The sequence below is a fragment of the Halichoerus grypus genome, chromosome 6 (genome assembly GCF_964656455.1).
Source record: "Halichoerus grypus chromosome 6, mHalGry1.hap1.1, whole genome shotgun sequence".
Classification (NCBI taxonomy): Eukaryota; Metazoa; Chordata; class Mammalia; order Carnivora; family Phocidae; genus Halichoerus; species Halichoerus grypus.
Genome location: NC_135717.1, coordinates 175,828,336 through 175,854,024, shown reverse-complemented (window position 1 = coordinate 175,854,024; position 25,689 = coordinate 175,828,336). Strand labels below are relative to the sequence as shown.

General features: G+C 63.3%; 1 protein-coding gene across 3 annotated transcripts in view; it reads right to left on the bottom strand.

Annotated features, from left to right (window-relative positions):
* The window catches only part of GRAMD4 (GRAM domain containing 4), a 78,350-nt gene that overhangs the window by 5,207 nt on the left and 47,454 nt on the right, over window positions 1–25,689 (bottom strand). For all 3 annotated transcript variants that reach the window (XM_036072815.2, XM_036072819.2, XM_078076757.1), the window contains 11 exons: window positions 14,731–14,851; window positions 10,357–10,418; window positions 8,338–8,470; window positions 7,719–7,744; window positions 7,021–7,112; window positions 5,566–5,657; window positions 4,393–4,441; window positions 3,629–3,700; window positions 3,151–3,194; window positions 2,965–3,074; window positions 1,274–1,431 (listed from right to left, as the gene is read on the bottom strand). In XM_036072815.2, coding sequence (XP_035928708.1) covers window positions 1,274–1,431; window positions 2,965–3,074; window positions 3,151–3,194; window positions 3,629–3,700; window positions 4,393–4,441; window positions 5,566–5,657; window positions 7,021–7,112; window positions 7,719–7,744; window positions 8,338–8,470; window positions 10,357–10,418; window positions 14,731–14,851 — 959 coding nt within the window. The remainder of the gene's footprint in view (window positions 1–1,273; window positions 1,432–2,964; window positions 3,075–3,150; window positions 3,195–3,628; window positions 3,701–4,392; window positions 4,442–5,565; window positions 5,658–7,020; window positions 7,113–7,718; window positions 7,745–8,337; window positions 8,471–10,356; window positions 10,419–14,730; window positions 14,852–25,689) is intronic.

The window sequence follows — 25,689 nt, the reverse complement described above, 5'->3', positions numbered from 1 at the left end:
GCCCAGACCCCGGGCCGCCAGGCGCTCGGCACAGAGGCCATTCCTGGCATTTCCGAAATCGGAACTGGCCGGCGGATGGGCCGCGGAAAGCAACATTGGAAGGTCAGGGTCACAACACAGCAACGCACAGCATCAGGTGCCCGTGGAGGAGGGGCTTCCACACAGACCTCCTACCTTGTCGTGGCCTGACACCTGACCAGAGAGGAGACAGACACACGCGTGACCAAGACGTGGCGTGAGCTCACACACACACAGTGGCTGAGCCGAGCTGCAAGCACACACCCCTTGGCGGGGTCTCCCTCGCCCCCCGCCCACCGGGAAGCCCACCGCCTCGCTCCCCTTCACTGTCTCTCCGGAGACTGGCCAGCGCTAAGTGGCCTTAAGGCCCCGGAAGGCCCTGTCCCGGCCACCCCTCCCACGCCCTCAGGGAGCCTGGCTGCCCACCTCTGCGCCTCCTCCCTCGGGCCCACCTCCACCTGCGTGACCGGAGCCCGCCTGCTGGCTCACGAAGACCCTGCTGATGAGCGTGGGCTTCCAATAAGCTTTGTTGTCCCGGAACCTGGGGAGCTTGACCCACACCTGACCCAGAGCTTCCCTCCCATCACCGGGTCACTGGACACCCTCTCCCCAGACGACACTCACACAACACAGCAATCTAACGTCACCTCCTTCAGGAAGTCTTCCTACACCTCCCCAAGAGCCCTACGGGACCCAGAACCTCCCGCGCTCATCTGAGACCCTGAGGAGAACACCTAGGCCAGCTTGTCCTCTGTGTCCGGGTTTGGGACCCAAGGCCCGGTACCCACCCACAAAGGCCTTCCACCATGAATAAAATACAGGCGCAGTACCAGCCTGTGGGCACGAGGTAGGCCCGAGCCTCAGAGCCGGGGAACAGAGGGCCGGACGGTAGCTCCCAGGGCTCCCTCCTCAAGGCCCCCAAGCTCTGGGCGGTCATGGCCAGCACCCCGCGCCCCGCCTGCCCTTGGCCTGGGTGCCAGCATGGCTTGGGCAAGTCCGTGGGAGGGTCTGAGGGGCCTTGAGGCGGGAGGGGGCCTCCAGCCCGGCTTGTAAGCACTGCACGGCCTTCCCCAGTGGCCACCTTGCGCCCGGGGCTGCTGGGCCCTCCCAAACAGCAGTGCCAGGAGCGGGGAAATCCTCGCCGCACTGTGTGTTTCAAGGGCCCCACAAAATCGGAAAGACACCAGCTTCCCCGCGCACTGGGAGGGGCACGCGCGGGCCTGGGGGCCGCTGCCCCAGCCTGAGGCCAGCCTACCCGGCGTGACACGGCGGCGGCGCTAGAGCGCTCTTTGAGCTGCGGGTCCGTGGGCAGGCTCCTCCAGATGATGTAGGGAGTGTCGTACTTGGCTCGCAGTCTCGGGCAGCGTTTGAAGATAAAGTCGATGAGGAAAAACTTGATCCCGGCGTAGAGTCCTGGGGACAAGAGCAACAGTCCTGTCCTGGCCAGGGCACACGGCCAGCCTCTCCAAACCCAGATGTGGCCAGCGCAGGGCAGGGGAAGCAAGAGGGCGAGGCGACCCAGCCAATGGGGGGGTCCACTTACGTGTCTCACCACCCAGGACCCTCAGGTGGCTCCTGTTGATCACACCACCTCGCAGACAAGCCCACCACTAACCACCCCCCAAGGGTGACATGAAGGAAAGCGTGAGAGACCCACCCCCAGCCTGCTGCCCTCTGACCTGATGGGCCGGCAGCCGTCACAGCCGGGGGCCCCCCTCCAACCCTGGGTCAGAGAGCTCGTGTGCCGGCCCCGGCCCCCTGGAGGATGAGGGCATTTCCCTTTGGTTGGTGTCAGTCCTTTCCCCCAAGGCCACGCTGTCTGCCAGCCCGCTTGTCCTGGCAAGGCATGCAGGGGGAGGGCCAACGAGAGACCGAGGCCCCAGCTGCACACTGGGGCTGATGGGCAGGTGGGGACGGCCCCCACACTGTGCGACCCCCGAGCACAAGGTCCCAGCTCAGATTAGCCCTCCACCCTCGCCCCCACCCGTGCAGTCCCCTGTGCCCGCTCCAGGCTGGGGACACCGAGGCCCCACAGTGGTTCATTGCTCGGGGTCTGGCCTGGGGAGGAAGGTACAGCTTCCCGGGTTAGACGGCCGAGTGGGTTGGGGCAGCCACAGGACCATGGCCTTGGCCTCAGGGCAGCCTCCACACCTGCTCACACCTTCTCCCTACCCTGCAGAAGCCCCAGACGGGTTCGGTACAGCGCTTCCACGAACCCATGGGGGAGTTCAAGTCATCCTGCCACCCCATGGTTTGAAATACAGGCAAAGCCACGTCCCGCACATTCAGACCTGTGGCCAGTGGCTCCCTGAATTCTGCATGCTCCCCACCCCAGAATTAGCTCTGAACACCCCGTCTCCAGTCTGCCCCTCCCACTCCCTGGTGGCCCGGATGGCAACATCACCTACCAGCCCTTCGGGGCAAACCCTGAGCCCTCCGACCGTCTGGTCCATCCACGACTGTGGGGGGTCGGGCTCCAACCACAACCCAGGGCCCCACCAGGGCCCCACCAGGGCCCCACAACCCCACCCACCGGCCTGCCTCACGCCCCTCACTGCCCTGCCCACTCCACCCCGACCAAGGGCTGTTCCTGACCTGCCCAAAGCAGACTCCACAAACCTCACCCTCTGCTTGGACCTCACCCCGCAAAATCGAGGCCACCGCCCCCCATGACATCTCCACCCCTACGTCACTCCTCCCGCGACCTGACCCCTCACGACCCGAGCTGGCTGACCGCCGTCCATACCCGACGCCTACCAGCCCCTCTGCTCGGTGGGAAAGCGGGGAGTCTCTTGGAAGCAGAGGATGAGCTTGTTGTAAGCGTGCGCTAAGCTGGCCTCCGGACGCCTGTGCATCTGCAGACGCTCTGGTGGAAGCAGGCAGGAACCCCCGCCTCAGCCCCTCACCTGTGCGGCAGCCCTGACCCGGGGCGAGGCGCCTCCTTACCCACGGCCAGTCCCACCAGGCGGTAGGGGAAGAAGCAGGAGGCGAGGAAGGCGGCCCACAGCGCAACGTACAGTTTCTGCGTGATCTCAGGCTGGACCCACATGAACAGGCTGGAAGGGAGAGGGGGGCTCAGCTGAGGACGGGGCCGCACCCCTGACTCCGCGGGCTGGGGGGCCGAGGACTTACTTCTTGATCTTCTCCAGGATGTCAGCCATCTTGCCGAAGAGGTTCTGTGTGGAGAAGCTGTGGTCACCGCAGGCCCCGGGGCCACGGCCCACACGGCAACGTCAGGGGGCCAGAGGTGCTGCCCCCGTGAGGCCACAGCCGGGGTGGGGGGGGCACAGAGCCCCGCCGTCCCGTCTAGCCACTCACAGGCTGAGGGCGGGGTGGTGGGTCCCCGCGAAGCCCAGGGAACCGCACGGACGCTGGACCCGGGCCGTGTCCCTCCCAGCAGCTGGCTCGCCCCGGCTCGGCGGGTCTCCCCACCCTCCAGGGTGCCGGCCGTCAGCCTAGACCCTCCCGCCAATCGGGCTGTCCTGGGTGCTGCCAAGGGATCGACGGGTAGGCTGATGGCCGGTCAGCTGACGAGCGACAAGCCAGGCCTGGGGTTTGGGGGGCAGGGCTGGCACAGAGACATCCCCAGGCTGGAGCCCGAGAGCAGCACCTGGGCTTTCTGGGCGACATCCAGCACGAGTTGGAACTTCTCAGACACAGTCAAGTCTTCCTTTGGAGGCTCCTGCAACCACAGGGGAGAGAGAATTGCCACCACAGTTTAGCAGCCCAGAGGCCTTGCAGCCCCAGGAGCAGGTCGCTCTGCTGCCCCCCCCCACAGCAGGGGCCGGCTGTCCCAGAGGACGCCCCCCTGGTGCCCGAGAGGGTGGGCGGGCAGTGGCAGCCCTCAAGCCAGCGGGGAGTCACGCTTCGACGGCTCATCTGCAAAGGTGCGTCCGAGACCACGTAGCCCTCCACCCCTCACTTTGCATGGAGGGAAACTGAGGCAAAAGGGGGCCATGACCTCCTCCTGTTTGTCTGAATTCATTCAACAAGAAGCTCCCGAGGGCCTCCTAGATGCTGGGGCCCAGCAGATCGCAGCTTGCTGATCCCTGTGCTACTCATCCTCTGGTCCGGGAGGCCCCCGGGTGCCCCCCCGCAGCATACCATCCCCATTGGGAGGGGTGAGGACAGGCCGGGGCACGGCAACCTGCTTCCCTTGCAGCCAAGCCGGGGCCAGCAAGGGGCACTGGGGGTGTCGGCTGGCAGGGGGTCAGAGTGTGGCTGCCCAGGGCTCTGTGCTGGGGGGGCGGCTGGCCTTCTGCTCCCTGACTCCATTTGCCAGGCAGGGCTCCCCCAGGCATCCACCCAGCTGCATCTGGACGCTCGGGGAAGCTGACCGGTGGACACAGAGACCTTCGCCCTCCCAGGACTTACCACTGGTTCAGAGACTTCAGGCACGATGCTCCACTGTATCCTCCAGCCCCTGCAAGGAGACCATCACACGCCTTTCACAGAGGGACGACATCGAATCCCCAGCCCTGTGCCCCCGACGGGAAGGAGCGTGGGACAGAAGGGGCTTCAGAACCCCTCTGCAGCCAAGACCTCCAGGGCTGCTCCCTGGCTCTTGAGGATGGACAGTTCAAGGTCACCCTCACGGGCCCCTCCCCTGGGGGCCCAGAGGTGGAACAGATAGGTCCTTCAAAAGAACTCAGTGAAATAGTAATAGCAAGTACTTTGGCTAGAATCACACCTGGTCTGGGCACAGATGACCCTTCCTGGGTATGTAAAGATATTCTTCCCTACAAAAATCATTTTCAAATGAACCAACTTAAGCAGGCAGAGAGATGCACCCAGGAAAACTGTCTGTGAAAGTGTGAACTGTGGAACAGCTGAGGACAAATCGGACTGCAGGAGGGGCGCCTGGGTGGCTCAGTCAGTTAAGTGTCTCTCTTCAGTTCAGGTCATGATCTCAGGGTCCTGGGATCCAGCCCCATGTCGGGCTCCCTGCTCAGTGGGAGTCTGCTTCTTCCTCTGCCTCTGCCCCTTCCCCCGCTTATGCTCATTCTCTAATAAGTAAATAAATAAAATCTTTAAAAAAAAAAAAAAACGGACTGCAGGGGCCCTCCTCAGGCCTGCCGTGGGGCCGAGGTTCGCTGCTCGTGCAGCCGCGGGCGCAGACCGACCAGGCAGCTGGGGACGAGGGCTTCTCCACAGAGGCCCCCGGAGGGTGCTCACAGAGCACGGAGAGGATGCTGCTTGGGCTTGGTGATTGCCAGGACCCTTCCTCTGAACCCCAGGGCCTCCCAGGGCACAAAGACTCTGCAGGCCCAGCAAGCGGGGGATGTCATCGGCAAATAGGAGCAGCTGGGGTGACCCCCTGCAGGTGCACGTGGGCCTCTGAGACAAAGAGCCGCTGGGGAGTCTGATGACCACCTACTGCTGGCTCCCGCGGACCAGTGGGGGTGGGCATCCTCCTGGGGGCTCGGGAGCCTAGCCTATCAGAGGACCGCTCCCCAAACCCCCGTGTGAGAGGCAGCCCCGGCTCAGGCGTGCCACGGCTGTGTGTGTCGTGGGGAGACAGCCCTGCCGCGTAAGCAGCTCACCTACCTGGCTATGAGGTAATTGAGGGATAACCTCAAAATTGCTAGAAACAAGAACATGGGGATGGCCCAGCCATGCCACACAGCATTCATGTACACCTGCGGGTTTGGAGAGAAAGCCGGGGGGAGAGAGACAGTCAGGCAGCCTGACAGGCCACATCCCACCCCCTTCCCCTCTCCCCCTTGCCCCCCGCCCCACCAGGCAGGCCAGCCATGCTGGGAGGTGGGGAGCTCAGGCCCCCAGCGTCTTCCCAAAGGAGGGAACGCATGACAGAGAAGCCCTGGGAGGAGCTGCTTTGAGGGTGTAGGGAGGGGGGCGCCCCAGGGAGGCAGCCACTGGATGTGGCCTGGGACAGGCAGAGGAGAGCAGAGGCCCCTGCCAGCCCTGGGGGTCGCTCCCCCGTGCTGGAGCCCGCAGCACCACCAGGACTCAGCACAGCCGAGCGAGGTGACCGACCGCCGGCCGAGAACCCCCTACGTGCTGTGTGCCAGGCCCAATGCGGCTCGGGCCCCTTCACTCTGGGCCCATCAGCGTGGCACAGAGCAGACGCTCAGAAAGGGGCAGAGAAGGGAATGCAGTGGGGTTCAGGCAGAGGCCTGGAAGGTGGGTCGAATGGTGGGCACATCCCTTGGCGATGATAGGCAGGACCCAGGTACCCAAGGCCTCAGGGAGCAGAGGGTTCCTGAAGGGTGAAGGCGGGGCCTCCAGGGTGAAGGCAGGGCCTTGGGGTGAAGGTGGGGCCTCAGGGTGAGGGCGGGGCCCCGGGGTGAAGGCGGGGCTGGGGCCTGGCCACTGAGTCCTGCTCTCTCTATGTGTATGCAAAATGCCCGTCTCCTCCCCAGGGCTGGAGCCAGGCTGTGGGCTCTAGGGTGGTCTCAGAACCTCCAGAATGCAGAGATGGGGACTTTGGGAGCTGTGGCCGCCCCTCTCTGGCCTCGGGGCCTAGCAGGCAGGTGGGCAACCTGTGTCCTCCTTCCAGTGATGAGAGGGTCTCCGTGTGCGGGGCTGGGGACGGCGGCCAGGGGACCATTCAGGCCGAGCAGCCCTGTCCGTCTTCCCCAAAGCACACCCTGATGCCAGGCACTGCTCTCCCACCCTTCCCCAGGACTGCTGGCTCGCAGAGGCTCAGCTCGGCCCCCAGGCCACAGGGCGTTTGCCAGGAGCCTCCCCCAGGCACCCAGTGGGAGGAGCGCAGGGCCCCCCTGGGCAGACAAGCCTCCTCACGGTCCTCTTCCTGACTCGTCCAGGAAGGCGACTGAAGCGCGGACAGAGGCCTCTTCCTGAGAACGCTGCATGAGGCTGTCTGTGTGCAGACACGGGCTAGGCCCCTGGCGCCCCCAGTGCCCTCGTCTGATCCTTGCAGCGACCCCGTGGCTGGGTAGCGACACGGTACCCACTTTCCAGACAAAAGTTAAGGCGCGTGTGTCCCTGGGAAACAGCAGGGTACCCGGGGGCACTCACAGTGAAGGCGATGGCAGACGTGTAGATGGAGTACCAGTCGGATAAGGCAGAGAGGTTCTTCACGAAGCTGGTGACGGGCTTGGCACCACGCTCTGGGGACAGAACAGACCACGATGAGGCCAGAGCTCAGGCACACCCGGAGGGCGGGGGGCAGCAGTGAGGGTGGGGGGGGAGGCGCCAAACCAGCAAAGGGAGCCCCGAACGACTCAGGCTCCTCGTGTGCCTGACCCTCTGCTGGTGCTCCCCGGCCACGCTGGGTGCTGCGCGCTGTCCACCGTCCCCGCGGGGACACACCAGCTACCTGATCCCTGCCCCTCATGCCTGAGCCGCAGACAGAAGAAAGGGGCAACCGGGGGGGGGGGGGCGGTTCCTCGGCATCACCTGGGCTCCGGCAAATATCTGGGAAAGCACCACCTTTCACGGGGGCTCCCAGGCCTGGAGGGAAACTAAGCCCCCCACTCGGGGCCGGGCGGGCAGCGCTGGCCCCATCCTGTCCTGCTCCGGATGGACGGGGCGGGGCCCCGGACATGCTCCCAGCGGGAGCCTTCTTCCTAAGAACTCCCGGGGAACACCTTTCTGAAAAGACGTCCCGCTGAGCTCAGGACTGCAGAGCCGCCCCCCCCCCCACTGACCACGCGCTCGCGGCTCAGGGGTCCCACCGGCTCCCATGGCCGCTCACAGACGCACTAGGGACTCACTTAGTCGTCTCATGTTTTCCGTCAACCTAAGAGAGAGGGAAAGAGGGAGGTGAGCACCAGCTCCCGTGCCCCGCGTCCCCGCTGCCCCCACACGGAGCTCTGCTGGCACATGGGGAGCACAGTGTGACCGGGGACGCAGGGGCCACGCCAGGGGCCACGTCGCCACTGCTCCCTAACTTGGGGTGGGGCGTCCTCACCTACAGAACCATCCCTGGTCTCCTGCCCACGTCCCCAGAACCTGAGTCCCCCAGAGCCTACAACACGGCCTGGCACAGGGAGCGGGAAGGCCTGGGTCGTGGGCGCTGGGCCCCCAGACCACCGTCCCCACACGGCGTCGGTCACAAAGCACAAGTAGGAGCGCTGAGCGGGGGGACGCGGCAGTGCCACCCGCCATGGAGCCCTGCCGGCTGCCCTCGCCACCCCAAGGAGGCCCCGCCCCCGGGAAGGAGGCCCCGCCCCCGGGAAGGAGGCCCCGCCCCCGGGAAGGAGGCCCCGCCCCCAGGAAGGTGGCTCGGCCGGCCCCGGGGGGCAGCCCTGGCCGCAGCCACTTGGACACTCGGACACCGGCCTGGCTCTGACGTCCCGGTGGCCGCCCCCCCACCTCCGCGAGGGCCCCCACCTCCGGGCGCTGAGGGGCTCCTCCGTCTCCACGGTGCTCTCCTCGGGCTGGAACCGGAAATCCTCCACGTACTCCCCAAACTTCTCGTAGAACCACTTCTGGACGCGGGGGCATAGCCCCTGGCTCCGCCGGTCTGCGGGGACGAGGGTCGCGGTGAGGCCAGGCGGGTGGGGGCGAACGAACCCCGACGGAGGGGTGTGAACACGCGCTCCCCAACACAGAGCCTGACCCGCTTCCACGGCGAGGCCCGCGGTCACCGCAGACCACACGGGGTCTCCGTGGTCACACCCGCGCCGAGCTGCCCTCCGCCGGATCCCAGGCCCTGGGGTCTGCGTCACCCTCCCTTTCTCTGGCGGGAGGCTCACTCCCGGGGGCCCCGGGGACCAGAGGACCGGCCAGAGGGCGTGTGTGCCGCGGGCTGTGTCCTGGTGGGGGCCCCAGGGAAGGAAGTGGCCTCTGCTCACCAGGACCAAGACCTTCGAGAGGGACCTACATCCCAGACTCAGAAGACCGGGAGGAAACCGCGTCGCCCGCAGGGGGCGCTGTCCCGCCACGAGTAAGGAGAGGGACGGCGCGGAGGTGGTCAGGGGCCGGTGCTCTCCACGGGGCTGAGGTTTGTGCACACAGAGCCCAAGAGGCAGGCCTCTCAGGGAGGGAAGGAACGGGGAGGGCCTGGGGGCTGCTCACCCCTACCTGGGGCGCGAGTGTTTTCAGCGCGGGGCTGGGCAGGGGTGGGCAGACGGCCACCTCGATGGCCGCGAAGCAGCCGTGGACAGGACGGAATCTAACAGGCCTGCCCGTGTTCCCATGAGACCATACCATGGATGCTGAAGTGTGAAACCCACATCCTTTTGATTTCCTCCGGCCATTTAGAAATGTAAAAACATTTAAACACGTGAAGTCGGACGGGGCTGCAGTCTGCTGAGCCCCAGGTCTGGGCCGGGCGTGCTGCCCGCGCAGACGGGCTCCAGGCACCACAGAACCCCTCGGCTGCCCACCCTGGCCACAGGGTGGGGAGCACCACACAGAGCACCCGTCCCCTCCCTCGGCCCACATAGAGCCCACCGCGCCAGTGACCACCGCTACAGAATGGACCTCAGCCTGGGCACCTGGAGAGCTGGGGTCTTCCACCCTCCACTCCTCTGACACTTCCCATGTGTGCAGGAGACTCATCAATCACGGGGCACAGTGGGGGCCTTGGGGTCTCTTGTGCTGCTCCTGGCGTGGATCCTCGGTCTGGGGCGTGGAGCCCATGACCCGAGGGGCACAGCTGCCAATCCCGCACCTGCATCGGCCGGCCTGCTGATCCCGCACTGGGGTCCTCAGGAAGGGGCCACCTCCCCCTGTGGAAGGCAGGACCTGACTGCGGTCCGAGCTGGGCCTCCACGTGGCAGGTGCGCCTTGAAGAGGCTTCCCCTCCTGGGTCTCGGTTTCCTCACCTGTATATGAGACGGGCTTAACCCTAAGGCCCTTCTGGTATAGCTGTGAGCTCCCGGCACAGGCAGGGGGTGCTTGAGAGGGGTCAGCCTGTGGGAACGGGCCCTCGGTCGGGAGACAGGAGGGCCTGGCCCACCACGGATTGGGGCCCCTAGACAGAAAATCCAATTTTGCTGCCAGGACAGCTCTAGGAAGGACAGACGGGGGAGTAAGACAAAGACCAGGCTCAGAGCGGCAGGAAAAGATGCAGAGAAAGGGGTTGTGCGTCCTGACCCGGGGAGGGCCGGGGCACATCCCGACCACGGACGGCGGCCCCCACTGCCCGCTCGTCCCTTGTCAGGACCGCCAGCCTCTGGACACGGGCCACCAGGTCAGTAGCCACGAAGCCAATGTGATGAGTGACACTACATGTCTGTCAGGAAGGGCTGAAACGGGGGCCACGTGGCCTTCTTAGGGGAAAATAAAACCACATCTCATTGAACAACTGTGTTCGCTGTGACAGGGGCAGACGCCTGTGCCAGTCTGACGGGCGCAGGACCAGCACGCACCCCACCGCCCGGCCCGGCTGCCCGCGGGGCCTACCTGCTCCGTTGTTGGCCTGGGCCTGCCCCTTGGGAGGCTGCTGGGCCGTCTGCTCCTCGGATCTTAAAGACAGGGAAGAAGAAGCAAGAATCCCGTTAGTTCCAAACACGGTGTGAGTGCAGGCTGTGGAAGGTGCTAGCGCTCACAGGGAGCCTGCCGCCCACGAGCATTTGCTCCAGCTCACGGGGCCCCCTCTGGGAGCTCAGTGCTCAGACGCTGCTCACAGGGCAGGCCAGGCAGCTTAGAGCCGCATTCACGGTGGGCACGCTCTCTTCTGATTTTTTTTAATAATCAAACAAAAAAAGTCTCATAAATGTACCACTCTTTCCTTTCCTATGAACACATCTGCTTCTTCATTGTTAAGTTCAGAACAAACAGCCCTTACACTAATTAACCAGCCTGTTGATAAAACGATGCCCATCAGTGGACATGTTCAGCAAGCAGCACTCAAGACCACAGGCTGGGTCACCCCTTGAGCTGGACAGCTGTGCCCAGGTCCCAGCTCGGCCCGTGCCAGCCACCTGCCTGGCTTCCTGCCCCTACAGCCCAGCCACCACAGACCACAGCACTCACCGGCCTCAGAGCGCTCTCCTGGAGTTTCTGTCCACCTGCCAGACCCTGACTATTGAACCGGCTTTCAGCTACAGAGCCTGATGCAGCTGGCCCAGCCCCCGGCCCCTGGGTGGAGCTTTGGCCAGGCCACATCTCATGCCACGGCCAACCCGCCCGCCTTGTTCTGCACTGGCCTGGGCCACGGACGCACCACGCTGTTCCTGGGGCTCCCAGTCCAGCAGGGACCCCAGGATGTGGGAAAAGTGGTGCCCCAGGCAAACCTCAGCAGGGTCTTGCAGGGGCACAGAGGACTCTTCCAGGACAGAGATGGCAGGGCTGGGAGACCCCCGGCCCGAGTGCACCCTCAGGTGCAGTGAGGGAGGGGGCGAGGTTTCTGCTCTGCTCACACAGCGGGATTTCACGCCACCCTTCCACGAGCCGACCTGATTTGCAGGCCTGAAACCCGTGAATGTCACCTAGAGCACGGAAGACAAGCTGGGGACAAGCAGGGTGGGCAAGGCCTGCAGCCTCACTAAGCAATGGACGGGGAAGACAACACAGACGCGGAGTCCTGGAGAAGGGCGCCACGGGCCAGGGGGAGGGGGCCAGGCCTCCACGCCCGCCCCTCCCTGTGGCCAGGCTGCCCAAGCAACTGTCCATACCCAGAGCGACCACCGGCAAGTGGGGGTTTACTGGGAACAGGAGAGGGGCCCAGGGCACACGGGAGACGCCAAGACCCGGCCGAGTGCCTTCCATTCCCGGGCAGGAGTCACGGCCTCCAGACCAGGATGTCTGTGCCCAGCTTGGAAGTTCTGGAGGACGCAGCTCACCTGAGAAGCACTAACAATCTGGCCCCACAACCCAAGCTTGGGGCTTGGGCACCAAGAGGATTCGCATGCCTGAGGGACACAGGTGGGGGCTTCCTGGGGTCCTGTGCTTGTTACTGTTTGGTATGCATGGTCACTGGCTGTGTGTTTTTTCTAACACAATTCCTGCTAGAGACACACGGGTATTTAGACCTTCTTGGGCTGCGAGCTGCCTTCGGGGAAGGAAGGCTGCAGGAACTGTACTCCCTTCCCATCATCCCAAATACGGAATGTGTAAGTGCCTGTTCCGTGTGCTGGACAGAGGAGACAGACGGACAGCAGGGCAGACGGTGCGCCAGGACATTCCAGCCCACGACACTCGGGGCGCACAGTCCCAACCACAGCTCCCGAGAAGGCGGGAAGTGAGCGGGGTGACCTCACTGAATCAGAAAAAAGGGGCCTTGTATTTCCAACAACTGGATTCTCTGAAATGTTTCTGAACAACCTACACTAATGTTCAATGATCAACCAAACAAGTCTGGAGTGGAACGTGCCTGAATTGCCCTTTTTTTTTTATTTTTTTAAGATTTTATTTATTTATTTGAGAGAGAGAATGAGAGAGAGAGAGATGAGCCCAAGAAGGGGGAGGGTCAGAGGGAGAAGCAGACTCCCCGCTAAGCAGGGAACCCGATGCGGGACTCGATCCCGGGACTCCAGGATCACGACCCGAGCCGAAGGCAGACGCTTAACCAACTGAGCCACCCAGGCGCCCTGAATTGCTTTTTAAAAGTCAGATTTTCTGGGGGCGCCTGGGTGGCTCAGTCGTTAAGCGTCTGCCTTCAGCTCAGGTCATGATCCCAGGGTCCTGGGATCCAGCCCCGCATCGGGCTCCCTGCTCGGCGGGAAGCCTGCTTCTCCCTCCCACTCCCCCTGCTTGTGTTCCCTCTCTCGCTGTGTCTCTCTCTGTCAAATAAATAAAATAATAAAAAAGAAAAAAAAAAAGATTTTCTGGCCTGCAGCCACCTGAGGCCAGAGGGCACCGAAGCCTGCCAGGAGCGCGATGCCAGGGCCGGGCGCCGGGGTCACTCTGCCCCCGACCCCCTTCCCCGGGCTGGGGGCACTAGACCGTCACCAGGGTCCCTTTCATCCCACACCATGGCCCCCAGCGAGGTTCAATGGGGTGTGCCAGCCGAGCCCAGGAGCGGGACGGGCAGAGGGGCCGTGGCAGGCACGGCCTGGCCACAGACGGTACAAGTCAGAAGGGCGGTGTTTCCGTGCTGCTTCCGGACCCCTAACGAGAGAAGGCCTTCGCCTACTAACACATAAGCTTCAATCAAGGTGATTTTCCGCGAATTTTCTTTAAAACCAAACAGGGGTTTACATAAACTCTAATTATCACGTTTCAATTCTGCAGCTCACCTGCAGCTTGGGGGGTGTGTGCATATGTGTGTGTGAAAGGGGCCCCCTCCATATGCTCGCCCACCGGGGACGGCCCACGGCCACCCCAAACATCAAGATGACAAAGGAAGAGGTCGTCACTTGCGTGGAACCTGCTTCCCCCTGCACTTTCCCCTTCAGGTCTCCATTTCGAGAAGGTTCCTAAACCCCACCCACATACAGCAAGGGAGCAGCCCCACAGTGTGCCCCAGGACCTTCAGCCTCCTCGGTCCTGGCCTGCTGTTCCTTTACTGCGACCACCCAGCTGGTCCCTCTGCGTCCTCAGAACTGGAAGGGGCTTTGGAGTGAGGAGGCCGGGCTGGGCGGGAGGGTGAGAAGCAGAAGGTGTGGGCCCTGCACGGAGGGAGGTCAGCTCAGGGCGAGCACCTCTCAACACCACAGGGGACATGCCACCTCCAGCCAAGGGCTCTGGGCAAAGCTGGACAGAATCGCACATCTGCACCGGACAGAGTGCCTTCTGTGGGGGACACGGTGCTGAGACATGCCACGGAAGGCTGGCTGTGGCTGGCGGGTGGAGAAGGCACCCACAGCTGGCCACGCACCTGGGACAGCGCCAGTCCCTGGATCTCTCAGCATCCGTGGGTCAGGTCCCCGGCTGCACCCCTTTGCATAATGAAAACATCCACAGATTTCCACGTGCGAAGGATCAACATCAGGTAATGTGCGGGTTGAGGCCCACGTGCTGGTGTCTGGAAAGGGCTGCCAGCCTCGTAGCCGGGGCAGAATGTCAAAGTAGGGTGCGTCCCTCCCCTACCAAGCTCAAGGCCCCCACACGGAGTCCCAGAGAACCCCACAACAGCCCTGCGGGGACAGGCTGCCCAAAAGCACACAGGAGTCGTCAAAAATGCCTCCAGAGCAGGAAACAAAAGAGCCCTCCTCCAAAGAGAACCAGATGTCACCAGCTCCCGGGGCTGACAACCACGGGTAAGACCTGACAGGAAGCCAGCGTCTGGCCGTGAAACAAGGAGGCACTTCCTTTTCACCAACTGAACCCCATGCACCGAGGCGCCCGGAGTGTGGGTGTCCTCAGAGCCCGAGCCGGAGAATACACTGGAAAGTAACAGTGCCCTCGTCCACCGCACAGAGAAACCAGCTCGGGCTGGGCTGTCCCAGCAGTGGCCTCGTCTGCCGGGCCACCAGCTTGCAGGCCGTGTGGACGGACAGGGAGCCTCCTGGGGATTCTATCAGGACAGGGAGAGCACGGCTCTCAGAACCTACAGATACCCTGCGGGAGGGACCCGCTCCTCACCGGCAGCACCATGAGGCAGCGGCCCAGCTCGTGTGGGCAGAGGCGTGGGGTGCAAGAGGAGGCCACGCACGGGGGCAGCTCCATCCCACAGCAGGGCCCACGTCATGCCCTCCAGAAGCTGGGGCGGCCCCTGTCACCCCCCAGGAAGGAGGGACCCTGCAGGGAGGAGGGTGACCGTTTGTGGTGGGCGACCCCAGGGGTAACTGCGTGCGGCGGGATGGCACGGGAGGGGGTGCCTGCGTCCTGTGCGGGGCTGGCGGGCAAGGAAGTGCCTGAGCGGGCAGCGGGGAGCCCTGGGCCCCCCCTCACCTGGCCTTCAGCACTTCCTGGACCTTCTGCTCCAGCTCCATCCGCCGCTGCCGCTCCCGCTCCAGCTCCTGCCGCAGCATCTCTGAGTTGGTTTCTTCTCTCAGCTTCCGGAGCTCCTCCTCTGTAGGGGACAGAACCGCCAGGTGACCTGCGCTCGGACCCGCCCTGCCCCTCCAGCGGCAGAGGTGCCGAGGGCAGGCTTGGTCTTCAGAGCACTTGGACGGAGGGCCCTGTCTGCACCTGCTGGGCCGTAGCAGCTCTCTTGCTCCTCTCTGGGGGGACACCTATGGGGAGACTATTAATCGGGGTTCCTCTTACACGGTGGGGGTGAGAGCTGGGGCGAAGCCACAATGAGGAGTCCTGTACTAAACAAAACAGGTGCAGGTCACATGCACGAAAGGTCTCACCACATCACCGCCACCACCAGGATGCCCCAGAGAAAGGGATCCTGGTGGCACCTGGTCACCCAACGGACATCGCCTGGACACACAACCGCACCAGGTGTGGTCCGCAGGCCTCAGCCACAGAGCCAAGCCCCTGCCAGGGGCAGATGGACGGCTCCCACCACCCGGGTGCTGATGACCCAGGAGCACAGTGGGAGGGCAGGCAGGGAGCTCCTGCAGTCCGAGTGGGGACCTGGATGGGACGAATATCAAGGCGACAGATTCCTAGGAGAAAAGCAGGTGGCAGGCTCAGCAACAGTCTTGCAAAGGCCCTGAGGCAGGAGGGCCCTGGGAGCTGAGGGGAGGCGTCACAGATGAGATGGGGTGGGGGGCAGGACGTGCAGAGCCAGAAGGACCTGACATTTACTCCAGGAGAGGTGGAAACCAAGGGCCACATAGTTGTGGTTTTTAACTGTAATATGTGATATTGATGGTCCCCAAAGAGGTCCCAACCTAATTCCGGGGACCTGGAACTATGTCCCCTGCATGGACAAAGCAACCCTGCAGACGTGATCAAGCGAAGGACCTTGAGATGGGGGGCTCTCCTGGTTATCCAGGCCCAGCGTAATCACCATTTTGTAAACTCAGACGAGGCAGGAGGGTCAGAGGTCAGGGAGAGGAGAGACCTGCAGGTGCCAGGCTGCTGGCCTCGAGGGCAGAAGGGGCCAGCAGCCCAGGATCGCGGGCGGCTTCTCGGAGCCAGACAAGTCAAGGAAACAGATTCTCCCCGAGATCCTCCAGGGGGGACAAAGCCCTGCCAACATGTGACCCTCATTCTGCTGGACTTCTGGCCTCCGGAATTGTAAGAGAATAAACACGCTATTTTAAGGCCCTCGGTTTCTGGTGCAACAGCAAGAAAGAACTCCCACAGAGCGGAGCCCACACGGGAGCTCAGATCTAAGTGGATGCCTCACTGCATTTGCACACACTGGACACCCAGATCCAGAGACAGCACACTGCAGGCCACGCAGAGGCCCCTACGCCTTCCATCTGTGTCCGTCCTCCGTCCATCCCAGGGGTGACCACCAGTTAGCATCTACGCACAGGTGAGGGCTCCCGTTTCTGAGACCGTATATAACGAAGGTGGGTATATCTTAGCTCGTGCAGCCAGGACAAAATACCACGGACTGGGGGGACCCAAAGAGCAGACCCTGATTCCTCCCAGTTCCGGAGGCTGCAAGTCTGGGGTCAGGGGGCTGGCCGAGCCTGGTGCACGCCGCTTTGTGACGGCCTCACGCGGCAGAGAAAAAGGGCTCGGGCGTCCCTTCCTCTTTTCCTGAGGGCACTCACCCCATCCTGGGGGCCCCACCCTCACGGACCTGTCTAACCTTGATCACCTCCCAGGGGCCCCACCTCCTAACCTGCCGTACACTTTTGGGGGCACGCAGACATCCGGTCCACAGCAGGGCCTGAGCTCAGGGGGCCGGCCCCAGCCAGGCTCTCGACCGGGACACCGTGCTGACTGTCAGGCTGCCCCACTTCAGCCTTTTTTGGGTGTCCCCACGCTGCCCGGCCAGCCTTCCTGCTCACCCTGCAGCCCATCCACACCACGGAGCCCACACACACACTATCCCATGGAGCTCTTACATGACCCAAGGGCCGCTCCGAGGCTCCGACCAAGCAGCTGAGCGGGGGACGCAGTAGCCGCAAGCAGGCCCTGCCTTCCGCACTGTTCCTAAGGCGCGAACCCTGGTCAGTGGGCACCGCCCAGGAGTACAGGACCCTGGCTGTCCTTGCAGGCAAATCCTTCGCCCCTGCCACTTGGTCACTCCACAAACATTCGGGGAATGACAGCTGGCTGCAGGCAACTTTTTCAATTCTCAAGGACTATGCTGAGTCCTCTGCAAACCCAATTACCAAACGTTTGTATCACGATAAAATGCAACGGAGTCCATCTGGAAATCCTAGGGCATCTCCTTCGGGCCTAAGGCTCCTGCAGATGGGGACCCAAGTCACATTGGGAATGGCTCTGTCTTGTTTCTAAACTGGGCACGCAGTGGACCCACTCTTGTCACAGCCCGACGACAACACGGGGCTCACCCCCTCTCCGCTCCGCCCCCCATCCCGCACCTTCTGGATGTCAGCCCTGACTTCTGGAGGTTCTCTATCATCTCCTGGAGGGGTCACCACCCACGGGGAACAGATGGACCATGAAGGCGTGAAGGGCAGAGAGCCGGCTGCCTCGCTGGGCTGGGCTAGGCTCCCCATGTCCAAATAGGACACAGGTACCTGGTGAGACGCCCCGACTGCCCTGCAGGGAGAGGGAGGTGCAGGGGGGATGCGGCCACAGCAGCCCCGGACACGTGCCGCGGCCCAGCCACGAACCCCCACGGAAAATAACACAGCCCGAACAGACACCTCTCCACACTGGCAGGGCTGCCGAGGGCCAAGACTGTGGACCAGGCTCCTCCACAAGCATCTGCCGGAAGCTGATGATCGCATTTCCCCTTTATAGCAAACAAAGTCGCCAAACGAATCTGCTGGGGCTGGCCCACCGGGGCCCGGGTGGGACCGAAGCAGGCTGTCGAGCCCCGGGGGGCCGCGGTCAGCGGTCACCCGTGACAGATCTGCGTCCTGCCGCTCCACTAATGAGCGCTGCACAGCCTCGTGCACCGGGACGCTTGTGATGAACAAGTGACCCAAACAAAGGCCCACCCTCCCAGGGACGTGGGCAGTAAGGACAGCTGGCTTGGAGGGAGCCCTGCTGGCTGGGAACCTTCTCTCTGGGGTGGGGGCAGGGAGGTGCTCGGGAGGACCCAGCAGCTTCCTTTCTGGTCCTGGCTGCCTCATCAGACCTGGGGACACAGGGCTGAGCCTGAGCCCCCGAAATTCAGGCCAAGGTCAGTCCAGCAGCCAGAGGCCCCAGACACAGACGGGCTTACAGCACAACTGGGCGTGAGGGCAGGTCTCCCTGTCCAGACAGCACACGGGGAGGCTGAGAGGCCCAAGGTCAGAAGACCCTCCTGCCTCAAGAGAGCCTGCATGGCCCCGGCCACACCACCTGCCTGGGAAGTTCGTGGCTCGCTGGGTTTTGTCACTAACCAGTGAGAAGCACTGAGGTTTGCTGAGTGCTGGCATCCACTGGCTCAGTAAATATTTGGAGCGCTCAGAGCCCTCCTGTGCACCCACTCTGCTGGGATCCACCCCGCTCCGGGCACCTGCGCCCCACCATCCTCCAGCACCCTGCTGACCCCATGGGGCCCCTCTTCGGGAGACTCACCGGGAGAAGGCCCTCCCCAAACAGGGGGCCTGGAGGATGCCATGCCAAGCCCACAGGGAGCGGTTCCTCCTGGCTCCCACAGCACGGTTTCCCCCCGAGAACCCCTCTGTCCTGGGGTGAAGCAGGGTGGCCCTCCCACGGCCATGTTTCCCCTGGGGCACAGAACAGGGTCCATAAGGGGCCATGTAAAGGGGAGATCTGAGAGGAGGGGGTGGCCTCTGTCCAGTTAGACCCAGAAACAGGGCCCAACCGGCCAAGCAGCAAGGGAAGGGTGGCCAGGGAGGCAGGTGACAGGAAGGGCTGCGGGAAGCCCGGCCAAGGCCCCCCAGCCCTGCTGACGGAGCTGTGTGCCCCACCCCTCTCACGCTAGCCAGCCAGGCTCCTTTACGGCCGAGGGGACCTGTGGCAGGCACACCACGCACTGGGATGTCCTGCAAGTACACCCAAACCCATGCGTTCTGCTGGTCTCTGCTCCCACCCTGATTCCCAACTGCACCCTAACACCCTCGAATCTGGCTCCAAACAGCGGTCAGAGGTTCCTCTGAAAGCCTAAGTCAGAACCTGCTGCTGTCTTGCCTCAAAGTCGGCAGAGGCTTGTGATGAAATCCAACCACTCAGCAAGTGTCCCCACTCCACCTCACCAGCTGTGTCTCCCTCTGCTCTTCCTTCATCTTTGCCGCCGGGACCTCCTTTTAGGGCTTCAAATGCCCACGGTCTGACTGCCCCAGGACCTTTGCACGTGCTGATGCCCCTCCCCCACCATTTCCCCTGAGGAACCTCCCTGACGCTCCCCACAAATTGAATGTAGCATCTTGTCACGTTCTCTCATGGATCCTGCTCTTTCCCGTTGGGGACCTCACGGGTCCTCCTCAGGGTGCTGGAAGGGGATTCCTAGAGGTGACACGGGTCTACAGGGAAATGACCACTGTGAGTCTACACTCATCTGCAGGCGCCGCTGACGCAGGCCCACAGCCCCCATTTGCTTTGCTGTCTGCGGCAGCCCAGGACCCAGCCTGGCTCCAGGAGAAGCCACTGAAGACACGGGGAACGGACAGCAGGTGAGCGAGGACGGTGTGGCAGGTTCTCACGTGACACGCCCGGCAGCCAGAGCAGAGGACTGGCCATGAGCTGGACAGCGAGACGCCGGTGGTGGGGGAGGGGCCGGCATCTGAAGGACGTCTGCACCCAGCCCCCACGATTCAGGCCTCCGCCTTCCCCAGCCTGTGCCAGGGCTCCTGGGGACTCTGACCCTGAGAGTCCCCGCCTGTGGTGCTCCTCGCGCGCACAGCGTCTGCTGGGAGGTAGCAGGGGGCACTCAGGAGATGCGGGACCCACAGCCCTAACGTATTACCAGCCCGAGAGCCCCGGCCCCCACGGGGCCTTCCACTCAGCCCCACACGAGGCCCAGCTGCCCGGAGAGGCCACCTGCTCGCACACGAGTTCCCCAGCAAACACTCACTGTGCGAGTATTACGCACCGGGCTCTGTTAAGGAGGAAGACTGCATGACAAAGCAGCCACACCCTGGCCCGGGCAGACGTCCCAGTGGGCCCTGGGAGCACAGCTCTGGGTATACTGGCCCCAGAGGGCGAGCCTGGACACAGCTCCCGCTGGATCCTGGGCCCCCTGGGAGGCGGGTCTCCTGTCCTAACACAGGCAGGGCCCTGGGGCCCTCTTCCAAAAGGGCAGGCACCCCCTGGCACTGGGAAATCTCTGTCCTCCCGGGTGGACATCTCTGTCACACCTGCAGGGTGATGCTCCGCCTCCTCCCGTGGGACTCCTTTCTGCTCAGTTTGACCCTCCTGTGGTGGGCCTGGCATAAGCAGGTGCTCAGCCGAGACTCACTGGATGAGCCCGTGGATGAACCTCAGAGTGAGCCTCCACAGTGACCTGTCAACCAAGTGCTCATGGGCGGACAGCCCTGTAAAGGGGTGGGACCACTTCTCTCCCAAGGGGAGTGGCCACAGCTCGGTCAGGTGCCCTGGGGGCCGGCTCTGTGAGCCACCTCACAAGGACCAGGCTCAGGTGAATGTGCAGAGAGCCAAGAAGGCTTCCATCTCACTGTCTGCTTTATGTGGGGGCAGTGGGGGACAGTGAGGACCGTGGGGACGGTGAGGACAGTGGGGATGGTGGGGACAGTGAGGACAGTGGGGATGGTGGGGGACAGTGAGGATGTGGGGACGGTGGGGATGGTGGAGGGAAAAGTGAGGACAGTGGGGGGCAGTGGGGGACAGTGAGGACAGTGGGGATGGTGGGGGACAGTGAGGACAGTGGGGATGGTGGGGGACAGTGAGGACAGTGGGGATGGTGGGGACAGTGAGGACAGTGGGGATGGAGGGGGACAGTGAAGACCATGGGGGACAGTGAGGACAGTGGGGATGGTGGGGGACAGTGAGGACAGTGGGGATGGTGGGGACAGTGAGGACATGGGGACAGTGGGGATGGTGGAGGGAAAAGTGAGGACAGTGGGGGGCAGTGGGGGACAGTGAAGACCATGGGGGACAGTGAGGACAGTGGGGATGGTGGGGGACAGTGAGGACAGTGGGGATGGTGGGGACAGTGAGGACAGTGGGGATGGTGGGGGACAGTGAGGACAGTGGGGGTCAGTGGCTGCTCTCGTGGGGAAAAGAGAGGTGAGGCACTTCATGTTATCACAGCCTTGCTCCTGGGAGCCCTGGTTGGGGGGGTTCTGGTGCTTTCCCATCAGCTCCTCTGAGGGCCAACACCCACACGCACCCCAACAGCCTCCGTGGATCTCAGCTCCACCTGAAGGTCAAGGCAGCCCCAGACGCCTCCTCCGTCCACAGACCCTTGGCCCCTCCGACAGCATCGGCAGGAAACCACACTTTCCTTAACGTGGCCACCCCCGAACTCCCTTCCCCGTGACGCTCACCTGCGAGAGCTCCGCACGTGGCCGGGTTCTACCACGTGGCGACCACCAGCCCGGCCCATGGGAACACGTGTGGACACAAAGAGCCCCTCCCCGAGCCCCGCGGGGGCGCTGAGCAGACAGGCTCACAACCGCGGGCCGTGTCAGAGACGTGGGGGCCCAGGCGGCCAAGAGCCATGTCCCCTTGACCGGGGCCTCCCTGACGATGCCCCCCAGCCCACCCTGCCCTTCCCCCAGTGGAGGCGGGTACCTCGGCCCCGGAGCTGCCCCCCCTGCACCAGCCGGAGCAGAGACAGACGCCCTCCTTCCCCCGGCCCCTCCCAGAGCCCCCCGCCCTCACCCCCGTGCCACAAAGCCCACCCACCGGCCAGAGCCGACCCTCGGTCGCAGCCCCGCAAACGTGCTCGTCCCCCTTCCGGGCGAAGCCGCAAGGAGACTTCCTCCTTTTCCAGAGTCTCCTTTCCTGGTGGCACAGACCGCCACAGAAATAAAACCAACTGGCGTTTCTGGCCGGTTCCCTCCCGTGAGTTCTCGCTCACTGAGCAAACGGCTGCCCGCGAGCAAGGCCAGCGCCTCAGTCCCCGAGCCTGAGACCCTGACTTGACCCAGTGACGGGCGTCCCGCCCACTCCCCTCGTGGTGACATGTTTAGTCATCGTGGTGCACAGAGCACAGGACAAGGCATCACACACCCCCAGTCATCGATGTCTCTCTCCTCTGAGACAGAAACAGGAGAGCCAATTTCCTGCTGAGCAGAAACTGCTGAGCTAGTCATTCAAAAGGCGGCCAGTCCCGCCAACCTCCCACCCACGGGGACAGGGACGGGGACGGGAGGGAACGGGGATGGGACGGAGATGGGATGGGGATGGGAGGGGGACGGGACGGGGATGGGACAGGGACGGGACGGGGATGGGACGGGGACGGGAGGGAGATGGGGATGGGACGGAGATGGGACGGAGATGGGATGGGGATGGGACGGGGATGGGAGGGGGACGGGACGGGGATGGGAGGGGGACGGGACGGGGATGGGACAGGGACGGGACGGGGACAGGACGGGGACGGGAGGGAGATGGGGATGGAATGGGGATGGGATGGGGACAGGAGGGGGACAGGAAAGGGACAGGGATGGGAGGGGGACGGGGACGGGATGGGGATGGGACGCGGAGCTGTGGCAGCCGCCCCTGACCTCTGGGGCTCTCAACCGCTCCTGCCCTGACACTCAGACCTCAGAGCCCAGGCCACCGGCTCTCCAGCGGTCACCAGCCTTCTTCCTGCAGAGCCTGGGCCTGGACACTCTGCTGCCAGAGCGCCAGGCTCCCCGTCCCAGCACGGGACCACCTCGTGCCCTGAGCGCTCACAGATGCCACGACGCAGGCCAGGCAGAGCAGCGCCCACCCCACGGCCTGCCTGGGACCGTATGCACGCCCTGCTCCCTGGGTCACGGGGCCCAGAGCATCTCCAGCAGGGTGGGGGGGGCGGCGACAGAGCGGCTCAAAGAGCCCCCGTGTTAATTCCCTATGCTGCTGTAAAAAAATACAACACAGAGGCTTAAATCAACCCAAATTTATTATCTTAACAGTTCTAGAGGTCAGAAGGCCTAAAACCAAGGTGTCAGCAGGGCTGGCTCCTTCTAGGAATTCCAGGGAGAATCTGTTTGCTGGTTTTCCCCCCTTGCAGTGGCGCTGCACTCCTCGGCTGGTGACCCCCAGCCACAATGACATCACGGTGACACATCTCTGACCCTCGGCCTCCCTCTCGCACTCGCGGTAAAGCCAGGAGAACTCCCCGCTCAGATCCTCAGCTCAGTAACGAGTCCCTTGTGCCAAGCAAGGTGACCACAGTCAGTCACAGGTTCTGGTGACCAGGTCACTGACACTTTCGGGGGCCAGGATTCTGCCCCCCACATTCCTCCCTGAGACAAGACTCTGCGTCCAAGGAGGCCGTGCTGGCCCCAGGAGGGAGTGATGAGCCCCTCCGCCCACCTGGCCCAGAGGGGGCCTTCTTGCCCTTGGGAATCCACCTGCTCTGGGGCTGTTCTGGGCCCCTCTGTGCCTCCGCGTGGGACAGGCTGCACCCGGCCTGCCTCCTGGGCCCAGGACACCCACTTGTCCTTATGTACCAGCAGCTAAGTGACAGGCGGGGTCCCCAGGAGTGGGAGCCCCACCCCGCACATCAGACCACCAAGTCACAGCCCCACAGGGCGGAAAGGCCGCTGCATGAGCGCTCACCAGGCCAGCCCGGGCACGCAGCGAGGCTCCCCCCACAATGACTCGCTCACTTTCAAGGACGGGTGTGGCCGTGAGGGCCCCGCGGCCTCTGCTGACCTGGCATAGACAGCCAAGGACAGTGGGAAGCCTGTGGGAGACTGCGGAAGCCAAGATGCCTGCCCGAGGAATGAGTCTGAACCCCCAAACCTTCTAGGATCCGAGGGCGCCCCTGGGAGAGAGAATCAGCACCGTAATTCATTAATTTCCCCCCTGAGCTCCTGTTGAACGGGAGTGTGGCACCGAGGGAAACCAGGGCCGGCTCCCCGGGCACACAGCCTGTCGCCACCCACCTCCCACCAGAGCAGCTGGGCAGCAGACTTTCTTTCCTCCTTTCTTCTTTTTTTTTAAAGATTTATTTATTCATTTGAGAGAGAGAGAGAAAGGGAGCACAGATGCATGTTGGGGGTTGGCGCAGAGGGGGAGGGAGAGGGACAAGCAGTCCCCACGCTGGTGCGGAGCCTGACGCGGGGCTCCATCCCAGGACCCAGAGACCACCACCTGAGCCGAAATCAAGAGTCCAATGCTCAACCCCTCAAGTGCCCCCATCTTGACTGTCTAATAAGGTTTGGTGTCCTCATCCAAAATGTCCCCTTCCTGCAGCCCAGGGTCCCGCTCGCGGAGGAGCTTTCAGGGACCCTAACAAGGAGAAGACCATCAGGTCGTGCTCGCAGCCCATTTCCTCACAGAGACCGCGGACCGCTGCTTTCGAAGGGACACGGCAAAGGAGCCACAGCCACGGAGCCCCGCGAAGGGGCAAACGGCAGCGCTCTGTGGCAAAGCGAGCCGTCCAGCATTTGCCTGCGCGCCCCACCCGGCAGGCCTGCCCCGGTCGGAAAGAAGGGCAGGGCCGGCACGCTGACCGGTCACTCCGGGCACCTCGTCTGCCACCAGCCCACCGCCACCCTGGCTCAGAGGGGGAAAGAGGGGACGCCGTGGCTCATGCCCACCGCACACCCAGACAGCAGAGGCACCAGCCCAACCCAGCACCCCAGCCTCCAGGGAAGTCACTGGGAGGAAGGAACCAGCTTCCAGGCTATTTTTAAACCTGTAAAAGTAGAACTCTTCAAGCAGGAGTCCTCTTGGCACATAATTCAACAGGCCCAGCCACAGCCAAAAATAAAAATCAAGTGATGATCCTTAAATAAAATGCCTTCCCACCGGCCAGGCCTGCAAACACTGGAAAAGCTAAGCTGTTCCTGCCACCTGGCCAGGTGCGAGGCCAGCATACCTGGGGGCCCCAGGCTCCACCCCCTCACCTCCCTCGCCAGGTGCCGCCTGCCAGCCCAATTCACCCCTCTGGCCATCGCCGGGGACCTTTCTAGAAGCCAGGACCACGTGCTCCCCACTGCGACAAGTTACCAGGTTCTAGGGCAAGGGCACAGCTTTACTTCAGTGACCAGCGAAGAAGTGGCCACGACAGCTCCCGCCCCCCACCCTCGGCCTCTCGTTGCAGGAAAACAGCTCCTCATGGGCAATGCCTGGCTTCTATGTAAACTTCCATCCGCACGTTCTCTCCGCTATGCTCCTCACCACCGCAGAAGGGCCGTCAACCACCGTGCCCTCTGGCCAGCAGCAAACAGCACCGCCTCAAACACCTCACCCCTTCGAGATGGCCTGCTGAGGTACCGCCCTCTCGTGGTGTTTGCAGGGCGTCTTAGGAAACCGACCGGGGTCTGGGTGAACAAGTAGTGTGTTACGTGTTTTTCCATGTAAACTAATAAGAAACAGGATCCCAGCCTATCCCAGGAACCGAACGCCCGTCAGCAGAGATGGTGTGCTTCATCTGGCCGCCCGCGGTCCGGACTCTGGGACCCTGGGCCCAGTTGTGGAAGACAGCATGTGTGAGCGCCCAGTCCCCCCATTCACAGTCCCTCTCTCTTTCCAACCCAGCACTTAGTGCCGGCAGCTGAGCCCTCCGGGCCCCTCTCCGTCCCCACAGCAATGAGCTATGTGCTAAGCACCTGCTCCCCACACGGCACTGGGGTGGGGCAGCAAGGGACTCTGCTCCCCAGCAAGGTGAGACCAGGCCGAGTCTCTGAGTGGAAGAGCTCACCGGAGAGCAAATGTGGCACATACAAAACATGTGCTTATGGACCAAACACCAGACAGGATGGGAGCAAGGAAGGATGTATCTAGAGGATC